Genomic DNA, 14369 nt, shown 5'->3' on the forward strand with positions numbered 1-14369 from the left:
ATTTGCTTCCTCCTCAAGTAATTCAACCTCTGCTTTCCATGTTCCTACTGAAAACCTAGAATCCCCAAGGATTTTTGATTCTGGTGCCTCCAACCATATGACTGGTAAGTCAACCTTGCTAATCATATACTCTTCTCTCGGGCAGATATAAAGTGAGGTTAGCCGATGGATCCTTCTTCTCCATTGTTGGTCAAAGATCTATATCTTTGCCTTTTTGGTCTTTCCTTATCCAATGTCTTACATGTTCCAAAGTTACCCATTAATCTTTTTTTTAAATAAATTATATATCACATTTCATTAAAATCAAGAGGAAATTACACGTGCCTTGAATTGTTCAGTAACCTTTCTTCCACATTCTTGTATATCTTAGGACTTGGCCTCCAAGAGGACAATTGGTAACATGGTCGATGGTCTCTATGTGCTAGAGAACAAAGTTGGTCTTGTAGTCTCGGAGTATTTAATTCAGTCTAGTAAGAGTCAAGTTCTTTTGTGGCACCATTGTTTAGGTCATATGTCTTTTAAGTCGTTGAAGTACTTGTTTCCAGATTTGTTTAAGTATATGTCAGTCAGTGATTTTCAATGCCAAGTATGTCAACTGAGTAAACATTGTAGAACTTCATTTTCTTTAAATAATAAAATATCAGAGTTTCCTTTTTATATTGTGTATTTTGATGTTTGGGGACCTGTTAATATTCCAACTGAGAATGGCTACAAAAATATCATCTCCTTTATTGATGACTTTTCTCGATACACTTGGGTTTATCCTATGCACTCACGGGAAGTCCCTAAACTTGTGATAGATTTTCAACGTATGGTCTACACCCAACTTCATATAGAGATTTAAATCTTCCAATCCTGCAATGCCAAAGAGTACGTTCACGATGACCTCACATATTTCTTTGTTTCCTATTGCTCCCATCACATGAGCACATGTGCCAGAACCCCTCAACAAAATGGGATTGTAGAGAGAAAAAGTCGCCACCTTCTAGAAGTTGCTCGAGGGCTGATATTACAAATGAATAAGATTTTGGGTGGATGTTTTGACTATTGCCTATGTTATCAATAGGGCGCCATCTCGGTTACTGGAATATAGGTCTCCTCATCAACTCCTCTTCCCTAAGGCCCCAATGTTTCCTATACCTATGTATGATTTTGGGTGTCAATATTTTGTTCATGATCTCTTTCCTACTCGTGGTAAACCCAACCCCAAAGCTATTGTGTGCATTTTCCTAGGTTATCCTCTTTCTCAGAAAGCCTATTGTTGCTTTGACCTCGTGTCCAAAAAATATTTTGTCTCTATGTATGTTTCTTTCTTTGAAAATGTTCCCTATTTTCCTATTTCCCCTCAGGGGAAGAGTCCAATTGAGGAGAAACAAAAACAGACACAAGTTGTATTACCTCATCTTCCTGATCCTCCTCCATTTTGTATCTTCCGAAGACAATGTTACAAAAGTCAAGGCCAACAAAGTTCAACTACCACAAAGCCACCAAAAACTATGCCACCAATGCCATCGAACTCTTAGGGGTTGAATCTCTCATCACACCCAAGTACCATTGTTCCAGTTGATACCCCTGAACCCATTGATATTGACACTTCAAGCTATGATGTGAACCTCCCTACTACAAAAAGGGTGTCAAATCATGCACCACACACCATCCCATGATTCATCTCTTGTCCTATGAGAATATCTCATCGTCATTTCGTGCCTTTCTTTCTGCCATTGATAGTGTTCCCCTCCCTAAGAGTGTTGCAGAGACTTTACTTATTCCTAAGTGGGCAAATGCAATGAAAAAATCAATGCCTTAACAAAAATGGCACGTGGGAGTTGGTAGATCTTAGGGAAATGAGCCAATGGGGTGCAAATGGGTGTTCACTATGAAACATAAAGTAGATGGCACTGTAAAGAGATACAAGGCTAGGATGGTTGCAAAAGGGATTACACAAGTGTATGGGGTTGATTATGCTAAGACTTTTGCTTTGGTTGCAAAAATGAATTCTATCCGGGTTCTTCTCTCTTTAGCTGCAAACCTTGACTAGGAACTTCATTAACTAAACATAAAAATGCCTTCCTGAATGGTGATTTGGAGGAGGAAGTATACATGATTCAACCTCCTAGATTTTGTGCTAAGGGCAGTGAACATAAAGTCTGCAAATTGGAAAAAAAATCTTTATATGGCCTAATATAGTCTCCAAGGGCTCAGTTTAGTAGGCCTATCACATACTCTTTGTAAAGATATTTTTAACCTTTGAACCTCTGAGACCTTGTCTCTAGTGATAACGATGTCATCCACATTGACAATTAAGGTTGTTGTTTACAAAGAGTGGCAAACTATCACACGCTCTTTATAAAGAAGGAATAAGGAAAAACAATAGCCTTAATTGTCTATGTAGATGACATTGTTATCACTGGAGACAAGGTTTCAAAGGTTCAAGGGTTGAAGAAGTTCTTGGTTACACAAATTGAAGTGAAGGATCTAGGACCTCTATGCTACTTCCTTGGAATTGAAGTTGCCCATTCTCGACAGGGTATCTTCATTTCCCAAAGGAAGTACACCCTAGATCTTCTAAAGGATATAGGAAAGCTAGGAGCTAAACCTGCTGACACACTTATAAATGTCAATCACAAACTTGGGGACTGTAATGTGAGCCCTTGAAAGATCCAAGGCTATACCAAGGACTTGTGGGCAATACCAACAGGGTATCTTCATTGCATATGCCATGAGTGTCCTCAATCAGTTCATACATGCACCCAAGGCAGCACACCTAGAGGTAGCAAATAGGGTTCTCATATAGTTAAAGAAATTCCCAGGGACAGGCCTTCTCTTTAAGAAGCATGGACATATGAGGGTAGAGGTGTAGATTGACACTAATTGGATCAGATCAATAGATGGCAGGAAATCCACCAACGGATACTATACCTTTGTAGGAGGAAACCTTGTGACTTGGAGAAGCAAGAAGCAAAGTGCGTTGGTGAGATCAAGTGTAGAGGCAAAATACAGGGCCATGTCACATGAAGTTCCTGAATTGCTATGGATTAAGAACCTATTGGATGAATTGGGCTTTCACTTTGATGATCTTATGTCACTCTATTGTAACAATAAAGCCACTATCAACATTGCAACCAATCTAGTTCTCCATGATAGAACCAAGCACATTGAGGTTGACAAGCATTTTAGTAGGGAGAAAATTGAGAAGGTAGAAGCGCTCACTCCTTACATTAGCTCTGAGGAACAACTTCTAGATGTTTTTACTAAGGGATTAAACTCATTGTGGCATTATGATCTTTGTGACAAGTTAGGGATGATTGACATCTACGCCCCAACTTGAGGGGGAGTGATGTAATATGTACTATACATCATAAGAGCATTTATGACTTTTTCCCCTCTTTTATTTTGTACGGTCACCCTAGTCTATATAAACAAAATCCGATGCCTCCAGCCAGAACTTTTGGCCCTCTCAATTCTTTCTTCTTTTTTTTCCTCTTCTCTCTTCTTCTTTTCTTCTATCTAACTGAAAACAGTCAGTCTTGTTTACCCTAGCTCACTAGCTGTCTCAGACTGGTTTTGGTGTGGCCTGAATTCACACAAGTCCAAAAGAGAAGATGATGGGGACAGGCCCAGGGAAGTGTTGGGATTATAGTTTTGTATTTTGGATTTGTTCTGTTTTTCCCCCTATCTCGTGATGTTTCCAGGTGTTTCCTTAACACCTGACCAGTTTGTAATGTTTTTTTCTTTTCATGAAATCTTTTCCTTTATTATTAAAAAAAAAAAAGAAAGTCTTGCTTACACTTACTAATCTCATGTATTGCTCTTAGTATTTGGGAAAGGCTCTTTTCTCTTTTCGAGTGCAAATGTAATACTCCTACTTGTGTGGATGGCCAAAAGGAAGGGGAAGAATTATGTGGAGATGTGCAAGGGAAGCAGTGTTGCAGACTTTATGGGAGAAAAATTTATGACAGAATATCCGATGACAAGAAAATAATAAGAAATCTTTGAATGTGTCACTTATAGGACAGCTTCCTGGCTAAAAACTCTGGAGCTGTTTTTACCATTATCTATGGATTACATAAGAAATTGGGCCGCAGTAGTAGGTCATCTTCAAAAAAGAGGAGGGAGATCTGTGCATGAACAGGACTGAGCAGGGGCTTCCTAAAATTGAACTGTGATGGCAGCAGTCTTGGAAATACAAGGCTTTCCAAAATAGGGGTCTTTTCAGAAATGAGGGAAATTTAGTTGCAATGTTTTCAGGTCCAATTGGTAATGGGGATTCAATAAGAGCTGAAATTATGGCGGCTATGTTTGGAGTGTAGAAGCCTGTGGAAATGGATGTGTCTAATCTAATTATAGAAGGTGATTCAAATGTGGTAATAAGTTGGTTACTGGATGGGGACAAGTTATTTGGGCATACAGAAATCTGATGAAGAAGCTCAAGTGGTTGACTAGGAATCTACAAATCAAGGTTCAATGGGTTAATAGGAATGACAAATGGAATGGCTGGTATGCTAGCTAAGCAAGGAGTCAATAGAAACCAAGCTTTTTGGGCTGAATTGTAAAAATTTGTATTGGGGGAGATAGCAGTTGCTATGCTCCATCGGGTTTAGCTGTTTTTTTATTGAGGGGGAGGGGGAATTCTTGTAAATTTTAATTAATGAGGGGGATGGGCTTCAGTTGGCCCTAAACCTAACCTGGGAGTCTCAAGTTACCAATCTAGGTTTTGCTGGTGAGGTTGAGATTTGGGCCAATAAATCTCCCATATCAAAGCAAATGGCAGTTCCTTGTATAAATTTACTTAAGACTGGGCATAAACCTTCAATTTCATAACTTGAATATTGAGTGCTCACATTTAAAAACAGTCACCCAGCCATGATTGCTCAGTTTAAGAAAGAGGTCATCATCCTTGCTACAAGTTACGTAAAGAAAACTCCCTCCATCATCACCCCAAGCTAGCAAGATCTCATTAAGAGAATCATCCACGCAAGATACATCCAGCAAGAAGCAATCCATTGAGTATAGTGTTGCCATCTTTTTGACAAAGGTCCCCTACAACAAGCAGATAAAAGTGTTAATAACTAAATGTAGGTGAATAATTTCTCCTTCCTTTTCAATTTGTAAATAAAGGTAAAGAATCGCCATATGTATGGTTATTAGGTAGTGGCAAACCACAAAAATGGCATGCATAATTACAGATGCCAGACTCTGTTAAGAAAATGAGACAGATCCTAATTCTTGAAAGAAGAAATAGCAGCTCCCATAATGCCACCTACATAACATAACACTAGAAGGATCTTGTTCTGCAGTCTGTGATAACAACTGCAAAACTAAGATTCTTAGACTAAGATCATGATTGTAACTTTATAAATTTAATATATTTATCTATAAATTATTTTAATTGTTTAGTTCAGTTTGCATCTTTTTTTATAGGTAATAGAGCCAAGAATACTTATATTAGAAAACAGCAACAGAGAAAAAAGACAAGAACATACCTAGACCAGAAGGACCAATCCTCAAGTAGAAGAAGACTTTATCGGGTTGTTTAACCTCTTAAAATGCCTTTTTCAGAATATTTGCATCATATGTAGGTTAAGGAGCCATTTTATGTAGGTTATTCTCATTGAAGTGAAACTTGAATACATCCTCTTATGGTTATGTTATAGGGCACAAGTGGTAAACTTTGTATGATAAATACATATATGGTGGATGTGGCAGGTAAAATAATTCTTTTCTTTATTTAAGATTTTAACTGCACTTTATAGGCTCTAACTGTACAAGGCATGTGAAACGATTGGGGCATAAAACAGAGGGGAATGGAGTCAACTTTCTTTAGGTAAGGAGATTAGAAAATTGTTTGGCTCATTGATTGGCCAAAGAAGAGGTAAACAGGCAAAGTTATTTTGAGCGGATTGTAATACACAGTCTTTTGGAAAGGAATAGGTAGTAACTAGTAGCCTATGTTTGGGGTGCATGGCATATTGTATATACAATATTCTTTCATTTAAATCAATAAAATTCTAAAGTTACTCATCAAAACAAAATGTTTTAAAAAACTAAAAGAAATAACTGTCAACTTCAAAAGGATAATCCAACAAAAAGTCAAAATTGAAGTGTTGAACCAAAACTAAGGTTGAATGTTAGAGGATCTTGTAAACAGGACTGTTATATGGTCAGAACAGTAAATAGAAAGAGAGAAAAAAAAGTGAGGGAAAAAGATGTTAGAATTGTTAGAATTAGTGACAGGGGCATACTTATCTGTTCCCTTGTTACTTTAATCTCTTATATCTGCTGTAACTTATCTAGGGGCATTGTTGTCATTTCAGCAATCAGTAAAATGTTAATACAAGCTCGGTCAACAGTGAGGAGAGTTAATTCGACTTCTCCTTGCTTGTCTCCCTTCTTTTCTATCTCTCTGCTACTTCTTTCCCTTGCTTCTTTTTCTCTTTTTCTTTCACTTCTCTTTATTGATGAAGTTGGAACATGGTATTAGAGCTCTAAGGGCGACTGTCACTGTTCACATCTCTCCTTTTTGTGCCCTAGGAATAGAGAACATTCTCTACTCTTTATTGGAAGAGAAAAGGACTCAAGAGGACTGATGGCCCCCTTGGAAAAGAGGCTTCAATACCTCGTTGCAGTGTTGTGTGAGTTGTTGGAGCTTTTCCAAGGACCCTCTACTCGGCAGTTCAACGAGGACAGCCTTGTGATGTCTCAATTTGTGTGGTAATGCTCCTCAATGTGTGGTGATTTTTTTGGTGGTTTGTGGTTTGGTGACATCTTGTAGTAAGTGTGTGACGCTTCCCTAGTGTTTCTAAAGTAAAAGTGGGGTGATTCTTGGTGTTTTTTCTAAGAAAAAGTGTGCTATAGTAGGTATATACCAGCTGTTTGATAGTTGACCTAAGTGATACACCAGTGATTTCTTCTCATACTCACGGCTTTATCAAGTAGTAACACTGAACCTATAGTAGTTGTGGAATTAGATCTCATGACTTCTCAATTAAATACAGTGAAACTTAATGGTACTAATGATGTATCAAAAAAACCTTAATGATACTAATTATATCCCACGGGCCAAGTCAATTGAGGTATCTCTCATTGCAAGAGGTAAGTTGAAGTACATCAAGGAGGGCCACTGAAAAGTGGACCAGAAAGGTACAATGAATAGGTACAAGAGAATGCCCAAATTATGACTTCTCTTTGGAACAGTATGGAGAATCATAAGGGTACAATGAATGGGTACAAGAGAATGCCCAAATTATGACTTCTCTTTGGAACAGTATAGAGGATCATATTAGTGTGAATCTCATGTTTCTAGACACAAACAAGGAGATTCGGGACCATGCCAAGTAGCTGAATTCCGAACAAGACAATGTAACAAGAATTTATCAGTTATACCAGGACTATTTTTCTCTTCAACATGGGGATAAAAGTGTTTAAGAATACTATGCTTCTTTAAAAAGCATAAGGAATGAACTTAATGTTTATCAACCCATATCCACTAATTTGAAGACACAACAAGGCCAAAGAGAACATCTAGATGTTGCAAGGTTTTTATCTAGGTTGAGGTCTGAATTTGAACCAATGTGGGCCCAAATCTTAAGGCATGTTCATTTCCTCTTAACTCTTATCTCTTAAGAGGAATCTTTTAACTTTAAGAGAAAAACGGTTGTTCATTTCATCTTATATCTTATCTCTTAAAATGCAATCATACAACTTTTTGTTTTCCAATGATACCCCCAAAAAGATAAACAAAAACTCTCATATATGAGGTCAAAATGGATATTTGATAATTTTTAGAATTCAAAATTCAGAACATTCTCTGCATTCAGAGTTCAAAAGAAAGAAAAGTTTATCAATACCAATACCTTTTAATGTAATTATTGCACTTTCAGATGTCAAACTTCAGAGCAAACGAACAGGCCCTTAGGTAGCAATGATCTTCCATCATTGTCCGAGGTTTTCTCTCACATAAGGAGAGACTCAACTCCACATAGTGATCATGCTCCACATTCAGAGGGATCAGCCATGGTAGCTTCCAGAGGAGGTTTTACTGGTAGATGCGGAAGTAGCGTGAAGGGTTTTGGCTGTGGGCCCAAAGGGTGGACACAAAGGTAGTAGAGAGGTAGAAGGTGCAAGAGGTGGTAGTGGTCGTAGTGGTGGTGGTCGTAGTTCAGCTCATGAGTGCTCACGTTGTGGACGAGAAGGTCACATAGTCAACTTTTGTTATGATCTTTATGGCCCTCCATCTTCTTGGGCTAATCATGCTATGGTGGAAGATGATTTTGGGAATCTTAGTGTGACTAAAGATGCTCTTGCTTTTAATGTTGGTAAGGATAAAGATACAATCTCTATCTCACCTGAGGAGTATGAAAAGCTTCACCGGTTTGCTTCTTCCAATGCTAGCACTGCTACACTTGTGAGGTCAAGTACTGCCTACCTTGTTTCTAGACACCTTCACCCTATTCGTGTATATCGGGTGTATCGGTACTTTGGAGGTGACGCCTTATCACCTATTCAAACTCTTCCCTCTTTTCTTAATAAATTTTCTTTTCTATTGATCTTCAAAAAGGAAATTTGTTGTGGTGTATGAACACAGGATGTTAGATGTCAAATATCATGCTCATCAAAGAAATCGGAAAGAGAAGAAGACATATATTCTTTGGCATTATTAGATTGGAAAGCACAAATAGTAAGGCCAAACTAGGTTTCTATTTCCATGAAAAATGATTTAAAAACAGAAAATAACTCCGATCTATCTTTCATCAAGTAATCAAGTATAACTAAGTGAATCTAGAAAAATCATCAACGAAAGTGGCAAAGGATCATATGTGACTTCAATATCATCACAAACTAGTAAATATCTTCCCTAAGATGCAAGATATGGCACCAATTATGAAACAGATAATAGTATCAATATACTCATTCCAAAAATCTGACTAGGTTTTAGTTAACATTTGAGGCATCAGATATGGTTATATGGAAAATGAAATTTCTACTTCAGTAAAATGTTAGAAGCACTGGAATTGAAAGCTAAGCTTTCTTATTGATGAACAGCCCATAAGCATATGAAATATAAACAATTTAAAAATAGAAATAGTAAATGAAATGCAAGAGCATAAACATTGGGAACAAAACCACCTTTTGGTCTGAGACACCCTTTCCATAAGAAATTCCCTGCAATAAACAGACATTACATAGGTCAAATAGAAACTCCCCTTTACTGCTATGCTTCCAAGCTGTGTAAAAAGTGTGATAGAACCACCAAAAATGATTAAATTTCTACAGTCACTTGACCACTTATGGCAGAGATCTAGGGGTTAAAATACCACAAAAGAAAACAACTAATATTATTGAGCTTTTAATGGAACACGAAATCTTTCCAATTGCGATTTAGCTTTACTATTTTTTCCCTTAGTATTGTATCATTGGTTATGAAAAAAACATATCAACAAACTAAAATGGAAAAAAAACTGTACATGTTTGTGGCTTTCTTTTCATGGAAAAATATATTAGAAAAATGGAACCAATGCTCCATTAAGTTACTTGTTTTTTATAGGCAACAGTAAAAGTATATCTGTTGATTTAAAAATGGTTTATGCAGAGTAATTACAAGATTTAGGCTATGCTCAGCTACCTAACTCAAACCAATATCATAAAATTACTCCCCCAATACAAATCATCCCTACTGACTCCTTGTTTTGCAAGTGAACAGCCACACTGTTTGTTGATCTATTAGTCTAGATCCAAGCCACACCCAGTTTTCTAGCTAATTGTTTAGCCTCCCTCAAAGTATGTCTTTGTGGCCATGTGTCTTGTGTCTCCTTCTTTAACCAGCCTATTATATTCCTTGAATCTCCTTCCACTACAGTGCTGCCCAGACTCATCCCTTCAGAAATTTGTAGCCCTTGAAGTAAGCCTTTCGAGAGCGGTCTGGGACAAGGCTGATAAGGGGCAGGAGGAGATGCTCGAGGGGGAGGATAGTGATGAAATCTGTATTCTGTATTTTGTATTGTTTTGGCAGAGTCGGGCAGTTGTCCGTGGTTTGGGAGTGGTGTTGGAGGTTGGAGGCTTATGGGAGTTCGGTGTTTCAGTTGTAGTTTGGAGTTCTTTTTGTTTTTTTATGGATGCTTGTTGTAGTTCACTTTTTTTTTTTTTTTGATAGATCTTGTTGTAGTTCAGTTGGTGTTGGTGTTTTCTCGTGGGTCATAGCTTGTCACCTTTCTCTTGTACTTTTTCCTTTTATTAATGAAAATTTTCTTTTATCTATCAAAAAAATAAAAGTAAGGTTTTCAATTCTGTTGTCGTAGAATCTGTAGTTCCTATTGGTCCCAAAAAGGCAAGAAATTAGCAATGAAATCCTCGATCATATTTCTTGTAGCCCCACCAATTCCTGCAGGTCCTGGGTTTCTAATGCTACAACCATCAAAGTTTAGCTTCCATTGGTATGCTGATGGTGGAGATTCGTTCCTTAAAATGACTGATTTAGAGGTAGAAGAATCTGCCACCTGCTGCAAGCCCCTTAGAATATCATCCTTTGTAAATGGGTCAAAGAGTATAATATGTTTTGCCCAATTTACAACTGTCCATTGGATAGTTTCTATGACTTCCTTCTTGGGTCTTCTCTTGTCACTAAAGATTCTGATGTTTCTCTCCTCCCAAAGGGACCACAATGTGGCCACCCTAGGCCCCTAGCACATTTCCACAAGATTTTGCCCCTCTTTGTGTTGGGGTTGAAGAATTCCTTTTGAAACAACAGCTCTATATCCCTGGGGTAGACCACCTGCTGTCAAAGACAAGAATCTATCCCATACACTAGACATATAATTGCAGGAGATTAGCAGATGAAGTGCAAACCTGTCAAGAAAATGCTGTGACATGCACACTTGTCAAATTGACATCAAACATCTGAAACTTATAAAACTATTAGAAATTCAAAACATCTATCTAAATATCAATCAACTCCTTAAACTCCCCTTGTCCTTCCAGAGCTAGCAACTTGCAGTAAATCACTCCTGTTCATATATGGGGCCTATTTCTAACTTCTCTTCAACTAACCTTTTTCTATTTTTACCATAGTCTTCTCATCTTGCATCTCAACATACTGATCTCAGTTGTGCCATGTCTATAGTTGATTTGTCTTGATTGCCAAATCTTCTTCCACATAAAGCATGGTCAGCCTAACATTACTACTTATCAAATTTCCCTTCAGTTTGATTTTTCTCTATCATCATACAGTACTCATGGAAAAAACATCTTAGTTTATCTGTTATGTATTTATATATAATAATCTAGACATCTACCCGTAATTGTCAAACCTCGAAAACAAGAGACACTACTTTATCAACTATCATACGAATGTTCATGCAAAAATGAAAAAACAAAACCAACAGATTTAGTAAGCCCCTACTTTTGGGGTGGAAACAAAGACCCCTCATAGACAACTAAATGATATTTATTTCCTCACATGAATATAAAAAGAATCGTTGTGTCATAAGAAAACCACCAAATTAGATGCAATTTCTGTTATTTACCTTTTCCTCCCACAATAATTCCCACCATTTTTGCCATGGACAAAATGAATATAAACAATCACATGCACAAGCATTTCGAAGAGAAAATAAGAATACCCATTAACTCAATTGCATGGAATCCATTAATGAAAAAAAAAAAAACAAATCAAATCTCTTAATTGCATTGAATCCACTAATGAAAATAAATAAATCCGCATGCACTCCGAAGGGAATTAAGAATATCATCGACCAAAGACAACCCCGGAAGACAGTAATAAACAAGAACCCCTTGCTTGTCTACCCACTAAGAGATCAGAGATAGAGAAGAAAAATAAGACACTCGATCATACCGTACGAAGCTTGGAATACTGCAGTCTACGAAGCAGACCCTCTGCTCCAGATTGGAGGGAAATATTTCCATTGCCGTCTTCACGGACGAGAACATACTCATCCAGGAGAACTCCTCGTACGGCAGCCATTCTGTTCTCCTTCGATTGTCTGTTGTTCGCCCCCGAGTTAAGAGTTAACAAGCGCTGTGCTGTTAAACAGTTAAAGTATCAATTACAGTACAAAGGAAAATTATTCGAATATCACTCCGAATCCGGTGCGTTACAGGCTTAATGCTTTGTAAATAAAAAAATAATTAAATAAGAGAATAAAACCCTCATCCTCACAGACCGTATTCTCCCTGGTCGTCAACGACAACCAAAAATAAAATAAAAATCCAAAGTTTGGAGTTCTCAGACCAAACTGCAACAGAACAACGACAGTGATTAAAGTTTTAGAAAGCAAATATCTCTTAAGTGAAAACAATGTTTGATTGGTACTGTATAGATAAGCAAGAGTGGATAGATTAGCAGTGATCCGAACCATGATTTCCACCAATGGGAAGAAGCTTAATGCAGAACATGTTTTCCAACCATATTTGCACCATCACAATATAGAAACCCAAATGCAGACCAGGCATCCCAACCCGAATGCCGAGCAGGTTTCCCTTGGCATTCAGGTTGCGCACAAAGAAGGTGGAAAACAAGGACCAATCGTATAATTACTTTTCCAGAGACAGTGGATCAAATTCTATTCACCGTCGTCACCAATCACCATCATATTTGATAACATAGACCTGGCAATCCTTGTAAATACTGTGTCCATATTTCCTTTTCACAGATATAAAGAGGAGAATGCCGTTTGACAGCAATTAACAAGAATGCAGAAAATGATTCTCTTACCGGCGTTCAAGAAGAGAAGACGAGAACGCGGGCCAATTCACAGTTACAATTCTGTTGACCTTCACAACTTGCCGTAACAATTCATCGAGAGTGCTTAAAATTAGTGCATAATAGCAATTATTTTGGGCCGGAACTACACCAATAAGCAATTGTTTGGGCTGGGGAAATAAGCCGAATAAGTGCTTATAGAATTTCAGATTTTGGGCTTATTTCCTTTATGACCTGTATTGGCAGGCCATATCATTTTAAGGCCCTATTTAATGAACAAGTGGTTTATGAAAAGTGCTTATTGCACATTGCACTATAACCCCGTTTTCTAAACCACTTATAAGTTTTTATTAAAGTGAGGATGTTTGGCGAGCCACTCCAGTATTCAAGTATTTAATTTTGTGAAAATGACATTTTTAACCCCTATTTTATAGACACTCGTATAAATATTGGTTTTCACATAGTGTATTATATGTTTCAAAGAAACTTGCCACATAATTGCTTTGTGACACATTAGGATTCACATGTAACCTACATGGAGTGCCATGTAGACCCACACATGACAATAATACAACAATAAAACTACTATTACTATTACTATTAATAATGAATATTTTCACCAATACACAATTAATTATTTTCATATAATAAGTAATAATTAGAAAATCAATATTTGCATATTATCCCAAAATAAAAATATGTATTATGCAAGCAGAAAATAATATGGAAGCACACCACAAGTTTGCAATGAGAATTAAAAAAAAAATGTCAAATAGTCACATTAATATTCCAAAAATCAAATAAAAATTCGGAATATGTAAAAAAATAACAAAAAATTCGATAATGGCCTATTATTGGTAATACTCAACCAAAACGAACATAAAAAAAAAATCTGCTTATTCACGCAAACAAAATATACCAAAAAACACAAACAATATTGCACTAAACTTCGGTGTATATTAATGAAAAATCAAAAGAAGAAATCGATTTTTGGTTGCCGGCCGGTGGTATATTTTAATGGAAAAGGAGATGAAACAATCAAAGTTTTATGGGTTAGAGTTCTTACCTCCAGTCGCCGGGCAAGATTCCGATGAGATTTCGGTTGTAGATCTCAGATTTGGACAACCACAACACACAGTCCAATCAGTTAGAAAACCCCCAAAAAGACCAAAATTGGTTTTCGAAGCAATGGAAGTGATAGAAAAATGGAAAATGACCGCCTACCGGTCGGTTTCCAACCATTAAACTTGTCATCGGTCACCCCTCCAAGGTCTTGCTGCCGCTGCCCTATTCAAACTATGCGAATGGAGAATACAAGGGTTTTCTCCATTCACCGGGGCTAGTGTGGGCATTACGAAAATATTTTGAGGATTGGACCATCTCAAAATTTTCAAATAAGCACTTGTTCAATAAGTGCTTAAAAAAGCCACCTTGAACATGTTTATTTTTTAAGTGTTTACTTTCAAATAAGTACTTGTTCAAAATAAGCACTTATTCCTGACTTATTTGCCAAACAGGAATAAGTGTTTATTTTTCACTAATTGCGTGGTTCCACTACTTTAAGTACTTATTTGAATAAATACTTGAAATAAGTGAGATCAAATAGGGACTAAAAATACCTATACTATCTCCATCTCTGTTTGAAATAAATGCT

At 37.1% G+C, this 14369-nt stretch overlaps 1 protein-coding gene across 6 annotated transcripts in view; it reads right to left on the reverse strand.

The window, feature by feature from the left end:
• ITPK4 (inositol 1,3,4-trisphosphate 5/6-kinase 4) overlaps nucleotides 1–14008 on the reverse strand; it is a 75556-nt gene extending 61548 nt beyond the window's left edge. The window contains exons 1-5 of one of the 6 annotated variants that reach the window (XM_010279515.3): nucleotides 12369–12607; nucleotides 12177–12248; nucleotides 11849–12036; nucleotides 9127–9162; nucleotides 4842–5040 (exon numbers count right to left, since the gene is read on the reverse strand). In XM_010279515.3, coding sequence (XP_010277817.1) covers nucleotides 4842–5040; nucleotides 9127–9162; nucleotides 11849–12036; nucleotides 12177–12248; nucleotides 12369–12465 — 592 coding nt within the window. In that variant the 5' untranslated portion in view covers nucleotides 12466–12607. Of the gene's footprint in view, nucleotides 1–4841; nucleotides 5041–9126; nucleotides 9163–11848; nucleotides 12037–12176; nucleotides 12249–12368; nucleotides 12693–12727; nucleotides 12883–13781 lie in introns of those variants that run through there. The other 5 variants (XM_019200233.2, XM_010279520.3, XM_088894426.1 and 2 more) reach the window with 5 other exon arrangements.
• Nucleotides 14009–14369: the final 361 nt, after the last annotated feature.

Source organism: Nelumbo nucifera, chromosome 1, assembly GCF_055504915.1.
Source record: "Nelumbo nucifera cultivar China Antique chromosome 1, China Antique-T2T, whole genome shotgun sequence".
In the NCBI taxonomy this organism is placed as follows: Eukaryota; Viridiplantae; Streptophyta; class Magnoliopsida; order Proteales; family Nelumbonaceae; genus Nelumbo; species Nelumbo nucifera.